General features: G+C 38.9%; 1 protein-coding gene across 4 annotated transcripts; it reads left to right on the forward strand.

Moving 5' to 3' along the window:
- The first annotated feature begins 3,004 nt into the window (after positions 1–3,004).
- Positions 3,005–16,282, forward strand: KLHL23 (kelch like family member 23). Of its 4 annotated transcripts, none has more exons than XM_072612264.1 (4): positions 3,014–3,095; positions 4,542–5,756; positions 9,363–9,515; positions 13,872–16,282. In XM_072612264.1, the coding sequence occupies exons 2-4, from the start codon at positions 4,544–4,546 to the stop codon at positions 14,180–14,182; spliced, it is 1,677 nt and encodes a 558-aa protein (XP_072468365.1). In that variant the 5' UTR covers positions 3,014–3,095; positions 4,542–4,543; the 3' UTR covers positions 14,183–16,282. The 4 variants fall into 4 exon arrangements, with proteins under 4 accessions (XP_072468364.1, XP_072468365.1, XP_072468362.1 ...); XM_072612261.1 differs by lacking the exon at positions 3,014–3,095 and adding an exon at positions 3,254–3,461; XM_072612263.1 differs by lacking the exon at positions 9,363–9,515 and having other exon boundaries at positions 3,005–3,095.
- Positions 16,283–20,610: the final 4,328 nt, after the last annotated feature.

A 20,610-nucleotide genomic window follows, 5' to 3' on the forward strand; every position in this document is an offset into this window, starting at 1 on the left:
AGAACCTCTGCCCATTTTCCCCTAAGCCTGCCACAGTCATTGCAAAAAGTAGGAGGGAGCCACATAGGACTGAGGGACACTTTATAACTTTTTTTAATGTCGTGGTTGCCATGGTCAAAAAATTCATCAAGAAGTAGCTTAGACTAATGGCCATGCTTAGCTAGGCTGATCTCAGAAAGGAGACTCAATCTTCTATCTGAATTATATTCAAAGCCTTTCTAGTCTACCAGTGGCACCCACCAGAGCCTTTAGGAGCCCAGGAACAACCACATTTTACTTGGAAGCATAAGAGTAAGACTCTGTAGAGAACCTCATTTCCTGAATAAGTACTAATTCCTCGCCCTGCCATTCAAAGACCTCCATAATCAAACTTCAGTCTCCTCTATGTTATCTTATTTTGCACTATTCCCTTATACACACTCTTACATTTCAAATTTGTCCATTTAATGGACAAATTGCCATTCTTTCGTCTCATTCTGTCCTCTCCTTTCTCCATGCATTTACATATGCCATCCTATGCGCATGGAACAGACTCCCCTTGCTTCTCTTCCTGCTGAAATCCTACATTTCTTTCACTTCAGATACCACCTCCCCTATGAAGTCTTCCCTGATTCTCTCAGCTGAATTACCTCTCTTCCTTCAAATCTCTCATTCTATTTTGAGCTTTCCTATATACTTAATTGTATTCTAATGTGTATGTAGTTAGATATATGTATATATATGTATGTGTGTATATATGTACACTTTATCTCCTATATTCCATTATTAGCTCTTTCAGATAAGGAACTATGTCATCTTTGTTTCCTCAGTGCTTTGCATATACAGTTGCCACCCAAAAATAGCATTTTATTTTGCAACTTCATACACCATAACTAAACCCCACCTTAAAATTTCTATACTGTGACAACATGACAGTTATTCTAGTCACTAGACAGCAACTCAACATACTTGACTGTGCCTCTGCACAGCTTCTAATAATGCAATCTAGTCAGGGAATGTTAAGGAAACCCAAGAGGATTAACTAACTTGTCATAAAGAACTTAGAAATGGGGTGACTCCTGATGTAATCTATGAATTCCGACAGGTCCTTGAACACACTATCAACACCCAGAAGCTGAAGAACAGGACTTGTGTAGGTGAAATGGAAAAAAGATGGTCATCATGCATTGCTTTTCTAGTCCAGATGGTCGGACACTTCTCATGTTATCCTTCTCAGTAGTATCTTCAAATGGGTGTGATCCAGAGAAATATATTTTAGTGATGTACTGATGAAGTTTTTGTTTTTGTTTTTTTTTTTTTAGAAAAACATAAGTCAGTAGTGTTTATATGGAATTTAAATTTAACAAACATTTATCAAATGACCGACAGTGTGGTGTCAATATGACAAGAACCTTTAAACGAGTATGAACGGGAGATTTTGAGGAAGACAGGTGGGCTAGAACTTAAGAGTATGTCACATGAAGCAACATATAAGATAATGCTGGAAATTTAGATGGGAGCTAGGTTGTGGATGGCTTGAATTCCAAGACAGAATTGATCTTTATTTTATTTTATTTCATTAGCACTGCTGTGTGAGGCACGATTGAACATTTTCTTAAGCATTCATTTAAAAAAAAAATGTTTAGTTTCAAATTTATTTCCTCTCTCCAGCCTCTCCCCAACCCACTGAAAGCAATAAGTGCCCATTATATATGTGGAGTACTGGACATTTTTGAATGGAGGAATCTGATCCAGATTATACCCATGTTAAGGATGGTTTGGAAGTGGATAAACTAGAGGCAGAAATGAATACTTGTTGAGAAACTACACAATAACTTTGTCAAGAAATAATATGGCTTGAACTAAGGTGGTGGCTATGGGAGCGCAAAGGAGAAAAATGAAATCTCCATTGTGGAGACGGACCCCAAAGGACTTGGTAAATGACTGGACGTTTTAGTTATGAGTGGTGGATCATCATAAAACAGTGAAGTAGTACTGCTAGCAAGGACGCCAGCGAACGGGTAAAATCTCTGAGCTTTTCTGAAGCCCAGTTACGCCTGGGCAGCAGGCATAGAGAAGTGACACCCTTCCTGCCAGGATACCCAAGCCGCTGCCCTTGGCTGCAAAGTGTGCAGGACAGACGCTAAACACACAAGTCCTGCCGACCAAAGGGCGCAGCGCTGGAGTTCGCGGACACCGCCGGGGCACAGCGCTCAGCCCGGCGCACGCAGCCACCCGGGCGGGACAGCCCCAGGCTCGTCCATCCATTCATTCATCCCACACGTACCGGGCGCCCGCTGGGTGCGAGGCCGGGCGAGGTCAGAAAGCCGGGACCGCCATCGGGCTCCGCAGGCGGCAGCTCCGCTCACGCACCAAAGGGCGCTCCCAGAAACACGGCACCGCTGACCCGCCGAAAGGTGTTTTTAAATTTTCATTAGATGTTAAAAGGCTCTCAACTTCACAAACACCGAATAAAAAGGGCATTTCCACCGGCTGCGGCACAGGAGGGCACAGCACACAAACGGAGAGGGTAAAGCTCGCCGGGCTGTTCTAGTCTCTAAGCAGCTCCGGGGGTCCCGGTCGCCCGCCAGTGCTTCTGTCCTCGTCTTTTCCGGAGGAAGGGGGACCCTCCGTCTCTGCGCTAAGAACAGGCTCCCGTGGGAGGACAGAATTGGTCATTCCGGGATGAGGGGCGCTCCTGGCCATGCCGGTGGGATGCCGTCTGGGATAAGCGCGGCGTCATCGGAGAGCTCGGTGCCCCGCAGTGGAGGCGGCGGCGGAACGGCGTGGCCCCGGCCCTGGCGGCCCCGGGCTTTTCCTCCAGGCTTCCAGCTTAACCCCTGCTGTGCCGCTCCGACCCTGAGGCCTCTGCCGAGGGGGCCGGCAGGCGCGGCCCGGCCAGAGGAGGTGGGGGCGTTTTCCAAGAAGAGTCCGGGGTGGGCGGGTTGTCTCCAGGACAACGGGGCGGGGAGGCCGAGGACCCTCTCCCTGGATTTCGGCCTCGACCCTCCCCCGCTTCGCCTCGGTCCGGGGAGCCAATCAGGGCTCGTTGGCGCCGGCAGGGGCTGCCTTTCCCGGGGTCTCTGCGGGAGGACTTCTTGGCGGCACGAGGCAGGGTGCGTCCGTGACTGAGCCCTTGGGGACGCCATCCCCGCGGCCGCCGGGGGGCGGGGGGGGGGGGGGGCAGAGCACCTTCCCGGCGTCCCCGGCTGCCGCCTCCGCTGTCAGCCCGAGTGCGTTGGGGAGGGAGGGGGCCGCGGGAGTGACCACGGGGGAGGGGCTGGCTCGGCCGAGGGGCGGGGGGGAGCGGCTGAGGCACCAAAGTAGGAGCGGCCCCGGGCGCGCTCTCGGGCTGGCCGCCGCCGCCTCGCGGGTCCAAAGATGGTCAGAGGGGCGGGAGGAGCCGCCGCGTTCGCTTCAGCGTCCTCTTCTCCTTAGTCCTCCGGGCCCCCAGCCCCCAGCCCCCGGGGGGGGCGCCTGCGGTAAGTGGAGGGGGGCAGCCCGGGGACGCCCCCTCGGAGCGGAGAGCGAGCCTCCGGCGATCCCGCCGCCCCGAGGGAGGAAGCGAGGCGGACAATGGCTGGGCCTCGCGGGCCGCCCGCCGGCTGAACCCAGACCTGCGTCTGCACCTGCCTGGGAGCCGTGAGGCGAGGGGGGCCGCTCGAGGCGCTCCAGGACCCGGCGCCCCAGGGCCGCCCCAAGGGGCTCGAGCGCGGGGAGGGGGCTGCCCCTGTGTCCGCGTCCCGGAGGGGGGGGCTGTACGTTCACAGCTGGGGGGTAGGTTTCCACATCCAGAAAGGGAGCTGTAACCCCGGGCGAGGGTGGAGGGACTTGGGACCCGGGTCGGGGCTGGCTGCCTCAGCTGCCACTACCCTGGAGGGGAGTTGTAACTGCACAGCGGGGGGCGGGTGACGTAGACGAGCCCGGTTTGCAGGAGGTCCCTGGGTGGTGTGTACGCACGGTTTATTTTTCTTTCTTTCTTTATTTTTTAAGGCTGCAAACCCTCCTCCCACCAGCCCCGCCACCCCCTTGTGAGGGTGCCCTTTGACCTGCTCCTTCCCAGAGTGATCGAATTTTAAAAGGAATCTCCGAACTGGTGGAAAAGGCTGGAGGAGCCCCCCCTCGCCCCCTCCCCTTCTCCGGGAGCGACCCCCTAAAGGGCCCCAGACCCCTCCTCATAGTTACGGGCACTGCCTTCATTGTTGAGACGGCACTCCAGAAGGCAGTTTGTGTGTGTGTTGGACTATTTTGGGGGAGAAAAAGGAAAATGGGCTTTTTTGGAAGGCCCTGGTGGCCGGCTGCACGTCCTTGCATCCAGGTTCGCGTAGTACCGGCTGAATGTTGTGCCTGTTTACAAACGGGCCACCGTATGCCATTACACTGGAGACCACACACAGGGTGTTAAGGGTGCTGTTAGTTGTTTTAGCAGTATTACTGTGAATCGTTGGATGAGGCCTTGGGACTACAGTCAGGCTCAATCATTATGATGATTAGAACATGCCGCATTGATCATTTAAGGTTACTGCAGACGTTTAAATGAACATGTTTAATATATTTTGCAGCAATGGCACTTAAAGGACAAGAAGACTACGTCTATCTTTTCAAAGATCCTTCTCATCCTTTGGATTTCTTAGAAGCATTCAGAACATTTTACCTTGATGGATTATTTACTGATATAACACTTCAGTGCCCTTCAGGTGGTATCTTCCATTGTCATAAAGCTGTTTTAGCTGCCTGCAGCAATTATTTTAAAGCAATGTTCACAGCCGACATGAAAGAAAAGTTTAAAAATAAAATAAAACTCCCTGGAATTCAGCATGAAGTTCTAGAAGGTCTTATAAATTATGCATACACTTCACAAATCAGAATAACACAAAGAAATGTTCAAAGCCTCCTTGAAGCTGCAGACTTACTACAATTTTTTCCTGTCAAGAAAGCTTGTGAGCGGTTTTTGGTAAGGCACCTTGATGTTGACAATTGCATAGGAATGCATTCCTTTGCAGAATTTCATGTGTGTCCAGAATTAGAGAAGGAATCCAGAAGGATGCTGTTATCAAGGTTCAAGGAAGTATGGCAACAAGAAGAATTTCTTGAAATCAGCAGTGAAAAATTATTCTTTATTTTGTCCAGAAAGAATTTAAGTGTTTGGAAAGAAGAAACTGTTATAGAACCAGTTATTAAATGGACAGCACATGATGTGGAAAAGCGAATTGAAGGCATTTATGATCTACTAAACTATATAGAAATAGATATAGATCAGATGTACTTGAAGACTGCTTTGAGTCTTCAGAGAAGACACCTACTAACTGAAAACAAGTTAAGAGCCTTAATATATAATGCTTTAAGTCCTATGCATAAGGAAGTTTCCCAGAGGTCCACAGCTACTATGTATATAATTGGAGGCTATTATTGGCATCCTTTATCAGAGGTTCACATATGGGATCCTTTAATAAATGTTTGGATTCAGGGAGCAGAAATACCAGATTATACCAGAGAAAGCTATGGTGTTACAAGTTTGGGACCCAACATTTATGTCACAGGTGGTTACAGGACAGATAACATAGAAGCTCTTGACTCTGTCTGGATCTATAATAGTGAAACTGATGAATGGACTGAAGGCTCCCCCATGCTCAATGCAAGATATTATCACTGTGCAGTTACCTTAAGTGGTTGTGTCTATGCCTTGGGAGGTTATAGAAAAGGAGCTCCAGCAGAAGAAGCAGAGTTCTATGATCCTTTAAAAAAGAAATGGATTCCTATTGCAAATATGATTAAAGGTATGTACAGATTTTGTATATTATATGTCATGTAACCTTTGGAAATTGAACCAGCCTTCCTCTTCTTTCAGTGAAAGTACAAGGCCCAAGATACTATCTCAAGTATCCTGTTACCAAGTTTGGCATCACCCGTTTATCAAGGAAGTAAAATGGAATACACAAATAATGTGGCATAGAATTCCTCAAATAATATTTTTATGATTCCAATATTAAATTAAGAAAGCAAATGCTATCTCATGACTTTAAAATCAGAAAGCTATCACTGACATTTTTTAGCTAGACTTTGCTTCCTTATAATTTTTAAATTTGGTGTTAAAGATAAGAAAAAATTAGAAATATAAATGACTTTATTTTATATTATTTAATATAAATACTATATAATATTTAATTTAATATTTAACTTTTTTCTTGCTCTTAATGACTTTCTCTTTAAACTTTTCCCTTCTCTACTACTATACCATATTAGTTTCCTTTAAATTGAAAATTGATAGTCTTTTTTTCATTCTGAATGCATTATAGGTTTTTTCTACATCCTTCCTCAAAATTATTATATATATTTTTTAACCATGATATGGTCTAGTTATTTGAACTCCCGTAGAATATAACAAACATTTTATCAGTAGACCTTTTCATATTTTTGTTTTGGTGATGTGTCATTTATGATAATCACTGTAAAGTCTTGGGAGCAAAAGCCATGCTCAGCATAATGCCTAGTATGCTGTTAGTATTCAGTTTTAGGAATGGGGGAGGGATGGGCAAATACTTCCTTGCTGTATCAAAGGAAGTTTGATAAAATGTTAGATTTTTCTTTCCTTTAATATTTAATTTTAAAAACTGATACTCTGATACTTCACCAGAATAGCTTTCAAGTTGCATGAACACAGTGCAAGTATTTCCAAATTTGCATTATTTCATCTCAAGTGCTTCTCCTCTGCTGCTTTCGTATTCTTTCTAAGGAGCTAAAGAGAGTATGGGAATCTGTGTAGTTGTAGCTCATTACAGTCAGGCAAGAGGCTTGATTTGTGTCTGAAAACTTCTCTTCATTATGAAAGATCAAGTTGACACATATCTCTTGATAAAGTGGTTTATAAGACAGAAATGCCCTCCCCCCCACTGAGAAACTAACATTTGTGCTCAAATATATAAGAAAATTCCTTTTCAAAATATTTATTATTCTCTAATGTGGCCTAGGAGTACAGTAATGTTTTATAATATGGGAGAGGATAAGTTGGTAACAGCAAGAAGAGGGGGCAGGCTAAACTCCATGTCCTTTTTTGGTGCCTTACAGGCTTAAATTAATTCCATCTTCTGTCACCTATAGAAGATGCAAGGGAATCTGAAATAGCATTTTTGGAAGATATTAGAAATCTGGAGCATTTTTCTGCTTATTTGTGTTTCTTTGTGATATCAAAATGTAATTTTATAACTTGGCATATATTTCTTACTAGTTCATATGCTTTATTGTCAGCTTTCTAGCTTATTCCCCCCCCCCCCACTTAATAGTATTTTATTTTTTCCAATTACATGTAAAGACAGTTTTCAACATTCACTTTTATAAGATTTTGAGTTCCAATTTTTTTCCCTCTGTCCTCCCTCCTCTCCAAGACAGCATGTTATACATGTACAATCATTAAGCATATTTCCACATTAGTCATGTTGTGAAAGAAGAATCGGAACAAAAGGAAAAAACCATGTTTCTAGCTTATTTTTAAAATTCACTTGATACTTTATTCACCATAAAAGAAAATGCTGAAATAATGTGTTAACATTGTGTAGGGACTCGATGCCTTTCTAAAACTTCCCCAACGGTTGATTAATAACCTTCATTCCTTTTATCCTGGCTAAAATTGAAATACTTCATGGGTAGTTACACTTTAATCTGTTATTTGTTATTCATATCTTTGCCTCATCCTAGCCCTGAGGGATTCGCATGCTGTATTTTCTGCTTTTTACTTTGCCCTAAGGTAGATGAAATATTTTCTGTAATTTGTTTTATTTCCTAAATCTCTTATGTCCTATTAAAAGTTTTTTCCAGGTAGTATGTGTGTTAAGAAGAGGGATGAAGAAATGTATCCTTAGCTATTAGGGAAACAAATGACTCTCAGAAACATTTTAGATTCTTCATGAAGGACCTCCTTGTAGCTCTTCTTTTATTTCGAAGTAGAAACTAATTAATAGGTTAAACCAATAATCCCACCTAAATTAACTAATTTTATTCTCCCAAGTCATCTTTTCCTCCTTCCTTCTCTTGATTTTTCTTTTTTTTTATTATGAAACCTGGGAGTTATCTTTCCCTATAACCTTTTATCCCTTACTTTCCACATCTGAATCATCATCTTTCCAAAGCTAATTCCAAAGTGTTTTTTTAATAAAAATAGTAATTCGGATTAACCCATTCTTTTAAGGTTTACAGATATCTTTTTTCACAATAAGCCTGGGAAGTAGGGATTACAAGTATTATCCCTATTTTACAAATACAAAAACTAAGGTTCGAAGAAGTTAAATTACTTGCCCTTGGCCACATAGTAAGTGGTAGTGATCATGTCTTTCCTTTCCATTCTGTTCCCAGTTTGAGTCTTTATTATCTACCTCCTGGACTATTGCAGTAGGCTAACTGATCTTTGTTTCCAGTCTCTCCCACTTCAGTCCATCTTACATATTCATAATAAAAGCTTACATTTATGTAGTGCTTACTGTGTGCCATGCATTTTGCTAACTACTTTACAATTATTAGCTCTTTTTACCCTCACAACAACCCTGGGAGGCAGGTCTGGTTGTTATCTTCATTTTACAGATGAGGAAACTGAGTCATAGTTCAGTGACTTGCTAAAGGTCACAAAGCAAGTAGTGTCTGAGGTCAAATAGGCCTGGTCTTCTCCACTGTACCATGTTGCTGCCCACCCTCTGATTAACTTTTCTAAAACAAAACACTGAACATGTCACCTCAGTGCTCAAAAATTTCTTCAAATCTGGCTTCATCCTACCTTTCCAATCATTTTTCTTATTTTTCCCTGTGCTCCATCTAAACAGTATCACCATTTCCCAAAGGCATTTCCTACTTCATCTTTAATCTTTTTTTTTTTTCTCCAAATACCCTCACCTATATTTGTAATTATAAAAATCCTGTCTATTTTTCAAGCCCTAACTCAAATACTGCCTCCTGTATGAAGTCTTACCTGATTCTCTAGGTCAGGGCTTCTAAACTTTTTTGTGGCATGAACCCCTCTGACAGACTCCTTCTCAGAATGATGTTTTTAAATGCATAAAATAAATAGGATTTAAAAGGAAACCAGCAACGTATTTTTTTAAAAGTTCATGGACTCCAGATTGAGAACTTCTGCTCCATCTGAAAGTGATTTCTCCTTCCTTTGGACTCCTAGGGATGTTTACTTTTTAACCTATCTTATGGCATTTATTACAATTGCCTTATGCCATTTGTCTTCTGTTCCCCTTACTGCTAAATTGTAAGTTTCTTGAAGCCAGAGACTGTATCTTATTTACCAGTGTAGCCTCACCAACACTTAGCCTTGTGTCTTGTATATAGTAGGTGTTAAATTAATTTGATGAATGGTGAGATATAAAGATATGATTTTAATTAACATACAGGTGTGGGAAATGCTACTGCCTGTGTTTTACGGGAAATCATCTATGTCATTGGAGGCCACTGTGGTTACAGGGGAAGCTGCACTTATGATAAAGTTCAGAGTTATAACTCAGACATCAATGAATGGAGTCTGGTCACCTCTAGTCCACATCCAGGTAAATAAAAATCCTTGCCTCACTTGTGCTGTCCACTGTAAAATATAATTATTTGAACAAATACTCCCAGTTACATTTTTAAATGGCTTCTTGCCCAACTTTTCATCACCCTGTGGACTTTATTGTCTGTGAGGTTTTTTTGATAAAGATATTGGAGTGGTTTGCCATTTCCTTCGATAGATTAAGGCAAACAGAGGTTAAGTGACTTGTCTGGGGTCACGTAGCTAGTAAGTATCTCAGGTCCGATTTGAACTCTGGTCTTCCTGACTCCAGATTTAGTCCTTTATCTGCTGAGCCATCTAACTGTCCCCTGTTAAATGGTTTATATTACCACAAAAATACACATTCCATTTCACTGTGACTGAAACACATCTAATGGCTTTGCTTTTTCTTTGTTCTTAGGTTTTTTTTTTTATCTTTGTTTTGGTTCATTTATTAAGTCTGTGTTTCTCAAGCCTTGATTTTTATTGGCACATTTAAAAGAAGCAACTTTTTTGTCAACCCTTTTGTTTAAGTACAGTTTGAGGTCATTACTTCATTTTGAGAATGTATGTTCTCTGATAAAAACTGTATACCTGACTTACTAATCACATTTAGTGGTTCAGAAGATATTTAGTAAGTATTACTACAGTGTTGCATAGATTACTGAAGGTGCTTTTACAAACATGAAGAACATATTCTCTGCTTGTAAGGAGTGGTCTGCCTTCCATTCTCACTTTTGTACTTTAATTGGTGCCTTTGTGAGCATCTCAGGAGAAATTATGAACTATTGCATGATGAGTGTTGTACCATGTGCTTAATTTTTCTATTGAAGAAGATCCATATCACTTGGCATTGCTTTTTAGCTATTTCTCATTTGGCAACAGGTTTTTATACGGGTCACTAGAAAAGGTAAATTTAAATTCACAAACTTGTACCAGCTATGGTTATTACAGATTAATGCCTTTTTGCTGATCTGCTTATAAATTGTGTTGCAGGTACCATTACTTGTATATTCTGGGAAAATGGGTTTTTTTTTGGGTCCCCCTGCCTTGCACCTCATATTACAAAAAATATACACTGGATAGAATAAACTCTACTTTTGGCCCTTTGCATATACAGTGAATTCACAAAATTTTACTTTCTTCCCACTTATTTCAAGTCAGAAAAATATAATGAGTATTATCCCCAACTATACAAATGCCAATAATGGTCATAAATGTTGATACAGAAAAAGAAAATTATTACGAAAATATTACTATAAGATACATTTTGCCTCTGAAGGAATAATAATAACTTAGGTTGATGTATTTCACCATGTACAAGGCTTCTATATACATGGTCTTGGCAACCAGGTGTGTCTGGCAACCAGGTGTAGATAGAGTGCTGTACTTGGAGTCAGGAAGATCTGCATTCAAATCTAGCTTCAGACACTATAGGTTTGTGACCCAAAATGGGATGACAATAGCACCCAGCTCCCAGGGTTGTTTTTGGATAAAATAATATTTACAAAGTGTTTTGCAAACCTAAAAGCACTACATAAATGGTATCATTATCATCATCATCATGTAGTCCAAACCTTACCACAACCTTTTGAGGTATACATCATGAATATTACTATTCCTGTTTTATAAATGAGGAAATGAGGCCCAAGAGGGATTAAATGACTTGTGCAGAGTCATACAGCTATTAAGTAAAGATAATAGGATGCTGATTCTTGCTTTTCTGTATCAGATCATTGAAAGTGTCTTGGGTACCCTAGCAACCCATTTGCCAGGCATACAATTTGTATGACAGCATACAACTTCAAGAACCAGTGATAAAATGGAAGTAAAAGATGTGTCAGTAGTCAAGAGTTAAACTTAGCCTAATCCCTTAACTTTCACCTTCATAAGAGGGGCATAGCATTGTTATCTCTGTTGCTTTTGACCACCATTCCTCTGTGGCTTGTGTGACACAGCTAGCTCCTTGCACCCCACAGGCTGATGGGTTAGGTATTAACTCTAGTCAGCTCACCTACATCTTAGAAACTCAGCTTCATAATATAAACAAAAAGACCAGTTAAAAGAATAAAACTCAATAAAACAATGAAAATATAAACTATATTCACATTTTGAGAAGGAAGAAATATGCACTACTCATTTACTGTATATCCTCTTAGGATCTCTTTTCCATTTGTTGTTTTTATATGGTTGTCATTTCATATACTGCCTTGTCTTGCATTTGGAATTATTTCATGTCTTTTCATATTTCTTATATCTTCTCATAGTTGTAATTTTTACCAACACAATAATATTGTGCTGATATATCATAATATTTTCTGCTATTTTACAGCCATTAGACAACCTTTATTTTAAGTAAGTCACAGTCTCTCTGAGCCTGAGACTTGTCATCTGTAAAATTAGGATATTGGACTAGATGTTAACTTCCAATTTGAATATACTAGTTCAGTGTATGTTTAGCACTGGCAAACATTTTTTTGTGATCTCACCTTTCTTTGTTTCATGAATTTCTGTATCATTTTTTCACACTTGTATAGCACTTACCACATATTGCCTTAGTTTCTGGTTGTTTTTGTATATACCTTTTTATACATATCTCTAATTAGAAACTCTTGAAGGATGGAGAGCTTCTTATTCATCTTTATATCTCCTACAGTACCTAGCACACTGTCTTTAAATAATAGGCACCTCGATAAGTATTTGTTGAATGTGTAAAAGAGAAATTTGTTTTTGGTCTATACCTGTTACTTCTTCCATGTAGGGAACAAGAAATCTGAAAATGTCTTCCCCAACAGGTATCTGCAATTTAGAGTCTTAGAGGATTGCTAGGGATATTGAGAAGCTAAGTGACAGCTACTAGGTGTTTGAGGTAGGATCTTCAACTAGGTCTTTCTGATTCCCAGGTTAGCCCCTTTATATCCAGTGCATGCCTCTCTATGAAAATTTAGATATTCTAATTTGAAATATTTAATTTTCCATGAAAATTTCCAGTTTATAAGAAGTAAATATAAACCAGTTAAAATGAATTTTGTTTCCTTTTTTTCTGTTATTATTTTGTTTTGCCTTTAGTTTTTAAAACTCAGAGAAATTTATATTACCTTAAAAGGTAAAGACCATAGAGTAGACTCTCTAGCCTCCGTCATTGAATTTATTGTGAGTTTTGGTAGTGGTGGTGGTGGAAAGGGAACAAGAATCCTTTCTTAGGTTGGGTGCCAGGTCTCCATTTTTTTGCTCCTAAGTTTCTTGTGCTTATAATATAAGCCTCTCTTGCCTCTAAATCTTTGTGGGGTTAGAGCCTTCATCTCTAGCCATAATCAATGGATTGAAGTGAAAGTATGTTAGAGATATGTTAATGTTTGTCCAGAGAAGAGAATAAGATCTTCAAAGTGCATTGCTTATTGGGGAGATACCATGATATAGTAGAAAGAGCAGTGGGTATGGGATCAGAGAACTGGACTCTACTCCTGTCTTTTCCACTCAAACTATCTTTATGACTTTGGGCAAATCACAGTTAACTTTGATGGCCCTTAGTCTCCTCATTGGTAAAATGAGAGGGTTAACCTAAATGACCCTCTAGAGCTCCTTCCTGCCCTGATCTATGATTCTGTGATCCTTATTGCCAACCAGATGATCCTGTGACCCTTATTACCACACAGATGGGCTATTGCTCTGCCAGCTTCCAAGTTAATATTAGAAGTTAAAGCTGGAAATTATCTACAGAGGTAATCTAGCCCCCATGTTTGCCATATGAAAAAGAAGTGCCTATGATGTATCCTAAAGATAAATGCCAAGTCAAAACATGACTATGGGAAATTCAGTGAAGAGGGGTCTGCATATACAGGTTCTCTTTGTGACTCTGAAGATTCAGTTTAAGTATTTAAGTATTAAGTATTAGGGACCATGGAAGCAACTCTTGGAGATACGGAATGGAGGTGCAAGTCCATAGCACTGTCAGGTGCCATATTTTGGAACAGGTTTTAGCCATATTTTGAAGTGGCATATACTAGTCTAGGTGGCACAGTGGGTAGAGTGCTAGGCCTGGAGTTAGGAAGACTTATCTTCCTGAGCTGAAATGTGACCCTCAGACATTTGCTAGCTACATGACCCTGGGCAAGTCACTTAACCCTGTTTGCCTCAGTTCCTTATCTATAAAATGAGCTGGAGAAAAAAATGGCAAGCCACAATCTTTGCTAAGAACACCCTAGATGGGGTCAGGAAGAGTGAGAATGATTGAAACAATTCAACAACAACAAAATATACTAATCTGATATGTATGCTAATTTTAACATGTGGATAATTGTTCATTAATCTGCTGTAGCCTAATGTATTTTGTCTATGATTTTAAAATTCTTTTTTCTTTTTTTCCTTTTCAAAGAATATGGATTATGTTCAATTCCATTAGAAAATAAGCTATATCTTGTTGGTGGACAAACCACAATTGCAGAATGCTATGACCCTGAACAAAATGAATGGACAGAGATAGCTCCTATGATGGAAAGGAGAATGGAGTGTGGTGCTGTTATCATGAATGGATGTATCTATGTAACTGGTGGATATTCCTACTCAAAAGGAACATATCTTCAGAGCATCGAAAAATATGATCCCGAACTTAATAAGTGGGAAATAGTGGGTAATCTTCCTAGTGCCATGCGTTCACATGGATGTGTTTCTGTGTACAATGTATAACGCAATTTACGAAAACCACTAAGTAGTAAAAAAAAAAAAAATTTCACACCTAGCAGTATAGCAATAGATAAAGAATCTTACTTGGTATCAAAATATTGTTTGGACACTGGAGTTATCTACTACATCGTATACTTTTCAAAAGTAACATGATCTTCAATACTTACTAGGACAGCTACATAAATAAAAATAAATGGTAAAAAGTTAAAGACATTTGAAGTCACACATTCTATCTTTTTATCACAGTTGTTGGTAATGTTGTAAGACATCAGAACCATACTGTGAAATTGATGTTCAGTTTTTGCCCTTAGTGTCACGGGCAGTGCACATTAAAGGAGAATTTAATGGGATTGAAGTGAATAGAGGAAATCTTTTCTACCTCTATATAATTTTTCAATATTTTTTGAAACTTTTCAGCTCAAAGTACTGTGGAATGTAACATGAAACTAGACACAATCATCTTGTCTGGTTTTCTTTTTCTCATGCAGTTTGTATAATCTTTTCATGTGACTTGATAGCTATTTTCTATTTACTGAGTATTAACAATGTTATGAAAAACAGTTACTGCTTAAGAGTTTACAACCTAATTCTGAAAGGATGGCAAAACTGCAAAATGAGAATAGAATAAAGTTGCTTAGTAGACTTTGTATTAACTGTCAAAAGTTTGGGTTTTTTTTTTTTTTTAACTAATGTGAACCTTTATGTAAACAGGGCTAAGATTTAGGTTTCTGTAGTGTATGCGTGTGAAAAAAAAAATACCCAGTATCATCCCTGAATTAGAAATAGTTACCTTTATATAGAATGTATTTTAGAGCTGGAAGGAAGCTTGCGTGTTCTATACCAAACCAATTCATTTTCTTTCAAACAGATAAGAAGGGCTATATTAGGTTATTTGTTTAAATTTTAAACACTAAAACAAAAAGGGCTTAAAATGCTTGAAATCTTTTGTTTTGGAAATAAACAACTATATACAGTTTTTAAAAAAACACCCCTGAAATAAGAGGAATTTTGTTGAAGCCCTGTCTGAATTAGTAAAAAGTATTAGTTATGAAATAGAATGGAATGTTAGAACAGGAAAGGATTTTAGAGGTCATCTAGTCCAACAAAACAGAAAATGGAAAAGAAATACCGAAACATTGAGAACACTCTAGACTTATTAAGTCGACCTTGTCTAGGAATATATTTTTTAAAATAGATGTGAATTTTGTAATTGCCTTCTGTATGCTATCATTATTTAAATTCTTATCTAGAGTTCTTCAAGATCTCGTTTAAGTCATCTTGCCTTCTCTGTATGGCCTTTTTGGATTGTGTTTACTCTCAGTGATCACTTCTTAAAACTACAGTGCTTATTGTTGCTACTTGAGGTTCACAGTTCTTCTAAAGAATTAAGATTCCTTTTTTTAATGTTTAAATATTTCAGACTCCCACATTATAGTAGTTTGATTAGTATGGATTGATTGAGAAAGTATATAATCACAAAAGCCTTTTATGAATTCATTAATATTTGAAAATTTATTTCTATTTTATTAATCACAACAGCATCTACATACATTTAAAAATAGTATTGTGTACATAGATGAGACGTTTATTTATTTAGGCATGTTTTCTTTTTTATAAATTAACAGAGCTCTTGAAATAATTTCCCTACAGTCCACAGGTTTGGATCTACTAGTTTAGACCACTCATCTAGCACTAGTTTGTAGTAACAAATCTGGTGCTAGTTTGTATTGTTATTTAGAGGACTAGACGAGATGATCTCCTAAGACCCCTTCCAGATCTAAATCTATGATCCTGTGGGCTTTTAATATATTCATCCTGTGTCCCTGACAGATGCATGTTGATGGCAGTGACATTGTCTTATACCTCTGTTTACCCAGTACCTATCAACTGTTCCCTGAAATAGTAGGTATTAAATAAATTAATGTTTATCAATAATATCAGTTGTTTGTACACTTAAAAAAACTGGTTTGAAGTGCTTGAAGATGCTTAAAGTTTGTGCTACTAAGTACTTTTTAACAGTTTGTCTTTTCTTTAAAAATCTTATTTATGTCTTTAATTTGCACTCTTGAAGAAAGGATTGAATAAAAGTAAATTTCAGCTGTGTTTGAATTATCATTAATTCCAAATTAGTAATTTGAATTATTTAAAGTTTTACTAAAATAGCTGAGGCATCTTCCTCATAATAATGATTTTATTTTTTAAAAATATTAAAATTGTAGAACTAGTATTCTTAAATTACAATTAACTTTTAAGCATCTATAATCCTTATAAGTTCTGAGGATCCTTATATTAACTGTCATCCTTACTGATGAGTTTGGTCTTCAGAGCTTGGTTAGCTACTATCTTCCCTTCAAGGCTGAGGGATACCACCTATGCGGTGAGGAGAGGTGATTGGCTAATGCTGTTGTCTTGAGTCCCTCTGGTGAGTTTCCCCCTAAGAGTAACACTTGAAAATCACCTAAAGTAGCTTTTAGAAAGGAACACTTACTAAGGTGGTGTGACAATAGTTGGCATAAAATACCCCCAAATTCTGTGACATAGTTTCCTTCAGGTACATGCAGGGTTCAGGGAAAAGTGAGCTCAAGTTTAAAGTGCATGTGTGGCAAAAGAGTAACAGCTCCTGATTACTGAAAGCCTTTTTTTTTCTTGTTCATGGGGTGTCCAAGATGTTCCCCCCTTAGACATGGCATGGTTTCTTTTTGGGTTTCTTATCAAGAACGAGTCCAGTTTGTCCCTTGGCTCCCAATGTAAAGTATAGTTGGTCTGGGGAATATTTAGTACAGCAGGGGGGAAATGGGAAGTCCAACATTCTCCAGACCCTTAGAAGCTGGAAAGTTCTCCTTAAGCCTTAATGCCTATGATTTATTGAGAGAGATCTTTTCTCATCTAGTTAAGGTATCAAGCTAATTCTTACACATCAAAATTTTTAAATTTGTCCTTTAGTTTTTAAAACAAAAGTAAAATCAAATCAGACATTGAAAATAGCATGGTCCTATCAAAACTCCTTTTCAGTTTCTATGGCATTTATTTTACTTTAAGATATACTAGGATTTAGCTTCCCCAAAATATGTAAGTTCTTAAGTATGGATTTTTTTCTGTCTACTGTTAGCCTTATGACTAGTTCTTCAAATTTTAAGTTTGTTACTCTCTTATTCCTCTAAAATATAACATCCCAAACTACCCCTGTTCTAGGCATAAGCTCTTTCTCTTGCTTACCCTCTCATCCTGATACATCTTAATCCTTACCACTAACATCATTCCCTAATCTTTTCTGGTATCCTCCATAGTGCCCTCTGGAACCTAGCTTTGCCCCATCTCCCATTATAAACAAATTTTCATTGATCCTTTATTGCTTCTTTAAAAAACTACATCAACTCAAAGAAACTGAAACTTGGATTTCTCTGAAGACACATCTCTCATACTTAGAGACTTGTAGAACCAGAAGGCTTGTTCCTTATTCCCTGATGCTATTCAGACTCTTACTTTTCCACTCAATCATATATTACTTTCTAATTCCCATTTTTGTCAACTGCAAATATGTAGGGCCTTACTCACTTAACTACTCTCCCCCTCTTCAGTCACTTTTAGCTCTCTTCTTAAAGTCTTCTCCTTATTTGTTGCTGGAATTTCTTTACACATGTATGCTAACTTTAACTGGGCCCTCACTGCTGTTTGGAGTCAGCTGTGGTCTAGGGGACACTCCTTCCCACAAGTTGGCTCTATACTTAGAGGATTGGATTCATGCTTGGGGGGGGGCAGACCCCAAAGATGAGGGAGTTAGCAGATTTTTCTTGCATTCCCTAGTAATTTCCCTCACCCCAAATTTTTGAAGAAGAGTTCTTAAGTCAAACTTAGCGATGGCTCTTAACTAGTGTCTTCCCAAAAGTGTGTTAATATGGTCCCTTGTAGAAAAGATTCCTTTTTCAAAGTAGCTATCTCATAGAGGACAGTTATTTATTTCTCCTACTACAAACATAAATGTTTAAAATGCAAAAGAGTTTTCAATGTGCATTAACAAATACTTAAAAACTGAGACAATGCACCATTACTTATTTTCTGAAAGATAAAGACACTTTTGGTACCAATGAATAGATATCTCATTTTCTCCTCTGACCTACACCGTGAAACTCACAAGTCTGGATTTTTTGGCAAGCCAGGGCATGGCTTGAGCTTTCTTACTACTCCTTTCATCTCCCGCATTCTTCTGGCAGTTTTCTTCTGGTAATTCTTTTTTTCATAAAGTTACAGCAAACACCCTCCTTTGGGCAATTACCACTCTAGGGAAGCACATGTTCTTGCTGCCATGTGCTTATAGCTGCAGTGGTTGGGGGTGGAAAATTTCTTTTCCCCTTTCTGAAAATTCAAGGAGAATGAGCAGAATCTCAGTCAATATATTCAAAAGAGGCGAGGGAGTAAATGGGGTCTCTTTTTGGCTTACTTGAGGGGACAGTTCTTCCAGGCTCAGTTGCCAATCATTTTAGTTACAGCTGCCCCAGCATGAGGACCATTAAGGGTTTGCTTAGTTGTCTCAAAGTTCAAGTAATTCCAGGCTGTGTCAGAGTATGTATCCACACCCATAGAATCAATTACAACATGCCTGGTTTATGGGAAGTGTGGCCCAGACCAGCAAATCAGGAGAGTCTTTGGTTACCTTCATTAGAATGGGAATGCTTCTGTTTATCTCTGAGTATCACATTGTCTAAACATTCTTCGCAAGACCCTAACTCTATGAACTCTTTTAAGTCTTAGCTGAGAAAATTGAGGCCAATTACTGCTTTTGGAGCTAGATGGCGAAGTGGTGGAGTCAGGAAGCTCATCTGACCCCAGATACTAGCTGTGTGACTTGGGCAAGTCCCGTAATCCTATTTGCCTCAGTTTCTTCATCTGAAAATGAACCAGAGAAGAAGATGGCAAACCACTCCACTCCTTTGCCAAAGAAAGTCCAAATGGGGTCACAAAGAGTTGGATGTGACTGGAACAACTGAATAACTAACTGTTTTTGGAGGATTCATTTCTACAAAGAGAAGGAACAAAGTAAGCAGTCTTAACTGTTACATTAATAAATACAAGGTGACAACATTCACCAAAGATATAAAGGGAAACATTCACTTTAATTTTCTTGTTTCAAATAAAATAAGTCTAAAAACTTTATTTTTGCAGATTGTCCAAGGTAACTCATATAGGTACCTTGATGATAATGAAAATTATTTGTCCTAGAAATTCTAAAGTGGGTGATTAATTCATGTTGCTTTTTTTCTTAAATGAGTTCATTCCAGCTTCTCACTCCCAAGAATTCCAACATTTTTCTTCATCTTCAGATCATGATGAAAGACTAAGAATAAATATAAGGGGCACTTTTTAACATAAATTTTTGTCTTTCAATTATCTAGCATTTTCCCCCTCCCACATCTTTTACCTTGAAAAAAAGAATACAAAACCCTTGTATCATATAAGCGTAGTCAAACAAAACAAAATCCTACATTGACCACATCCAAAACTGTATCTGAGAATGAGAACATTCTAGATATTAGTTCATCATTTCTCTGTCATGAGGTGGGTAGCATATTTTGGTCATCAAGCCTCTGGAATCACGGGTTGACCATTACATTGATCAGAATTCTTAAGCTTTTCAGAATAGTTCATTTTTACAGTACTGATTTTTGTTGTTCAATCATTTCAGCCATGTCCTTCTCTTCATGACCCTCTGGGGTTTTCTTAGAAAAGATACGATAGTGTTTTGCTATTTTTTCCTTTTCTAGTTCATTTTGCAGATGAGGAAACTGAGGCAAACAAGGTTAAGTGACTTGCTCAGGGTCACACTGCTAGTAACTATCTGAAGCTAGATTTGAACTCAGAAAAATTAGTTTTTCTGACTCTAGTCCCAGCACCATCCACTGTGCCACCTACCTCCCCCCACAGTATTGATGTTATAGTGTAAAATCTACTCTTGGTTCTGCTTACTTCATGCTATCAGTTCATACAAGTTTTCCTAGGTTTCTCTGAAAGCATCTTCATTTCTTACATTACAATAGTAGTATTTCAAAATGTTCATGTAATATAATTTGTTCAACTGTTACCCAAATGATGGACATTTCCTTAGTTTCCAGTTCTTCACCATTATTTTAAAAAGCTACATAGAGGACTTTTTGTACGTAGAGTACTTTTTCCTCTTTTTATAACTTTGGAGTATGGATCTAGAAGGCCTAGACATGGTACTATAGGGTCAATGGACATAAAACAATTTAGTAACTTTCTGGCCATAATGCCAAATATTTTTTTTTCTGGAATGGCTATACCAATTCACAGTTTTGACAACTATGCTTCAATATGTCTGTTTTCCCTTGTTAAATTTCCTCTTGTCAGCTTTGCCAATCTAATTTAAAGAGTTGCTTCAATTTGTGTTTCTCTGTTAGTAAGTTGGAGCACTTTTT

This window comes from Notamacropus eugenii, chromosome 5 (genome assembly GCF_028372415.1).
Source record: "Notamacropus eugenii isolate mMacEug1 chromosome 5, mMacEug1.pri_v2, whole genome shotgun sequence".
In the NCBI taxonomy this organism is placed as follows: Eukaryota; Metazoa; Chordata; class Mammalia; order Diprotodontia; family Macropodidae; genus Notamacropus; species Notamacropus eugenii.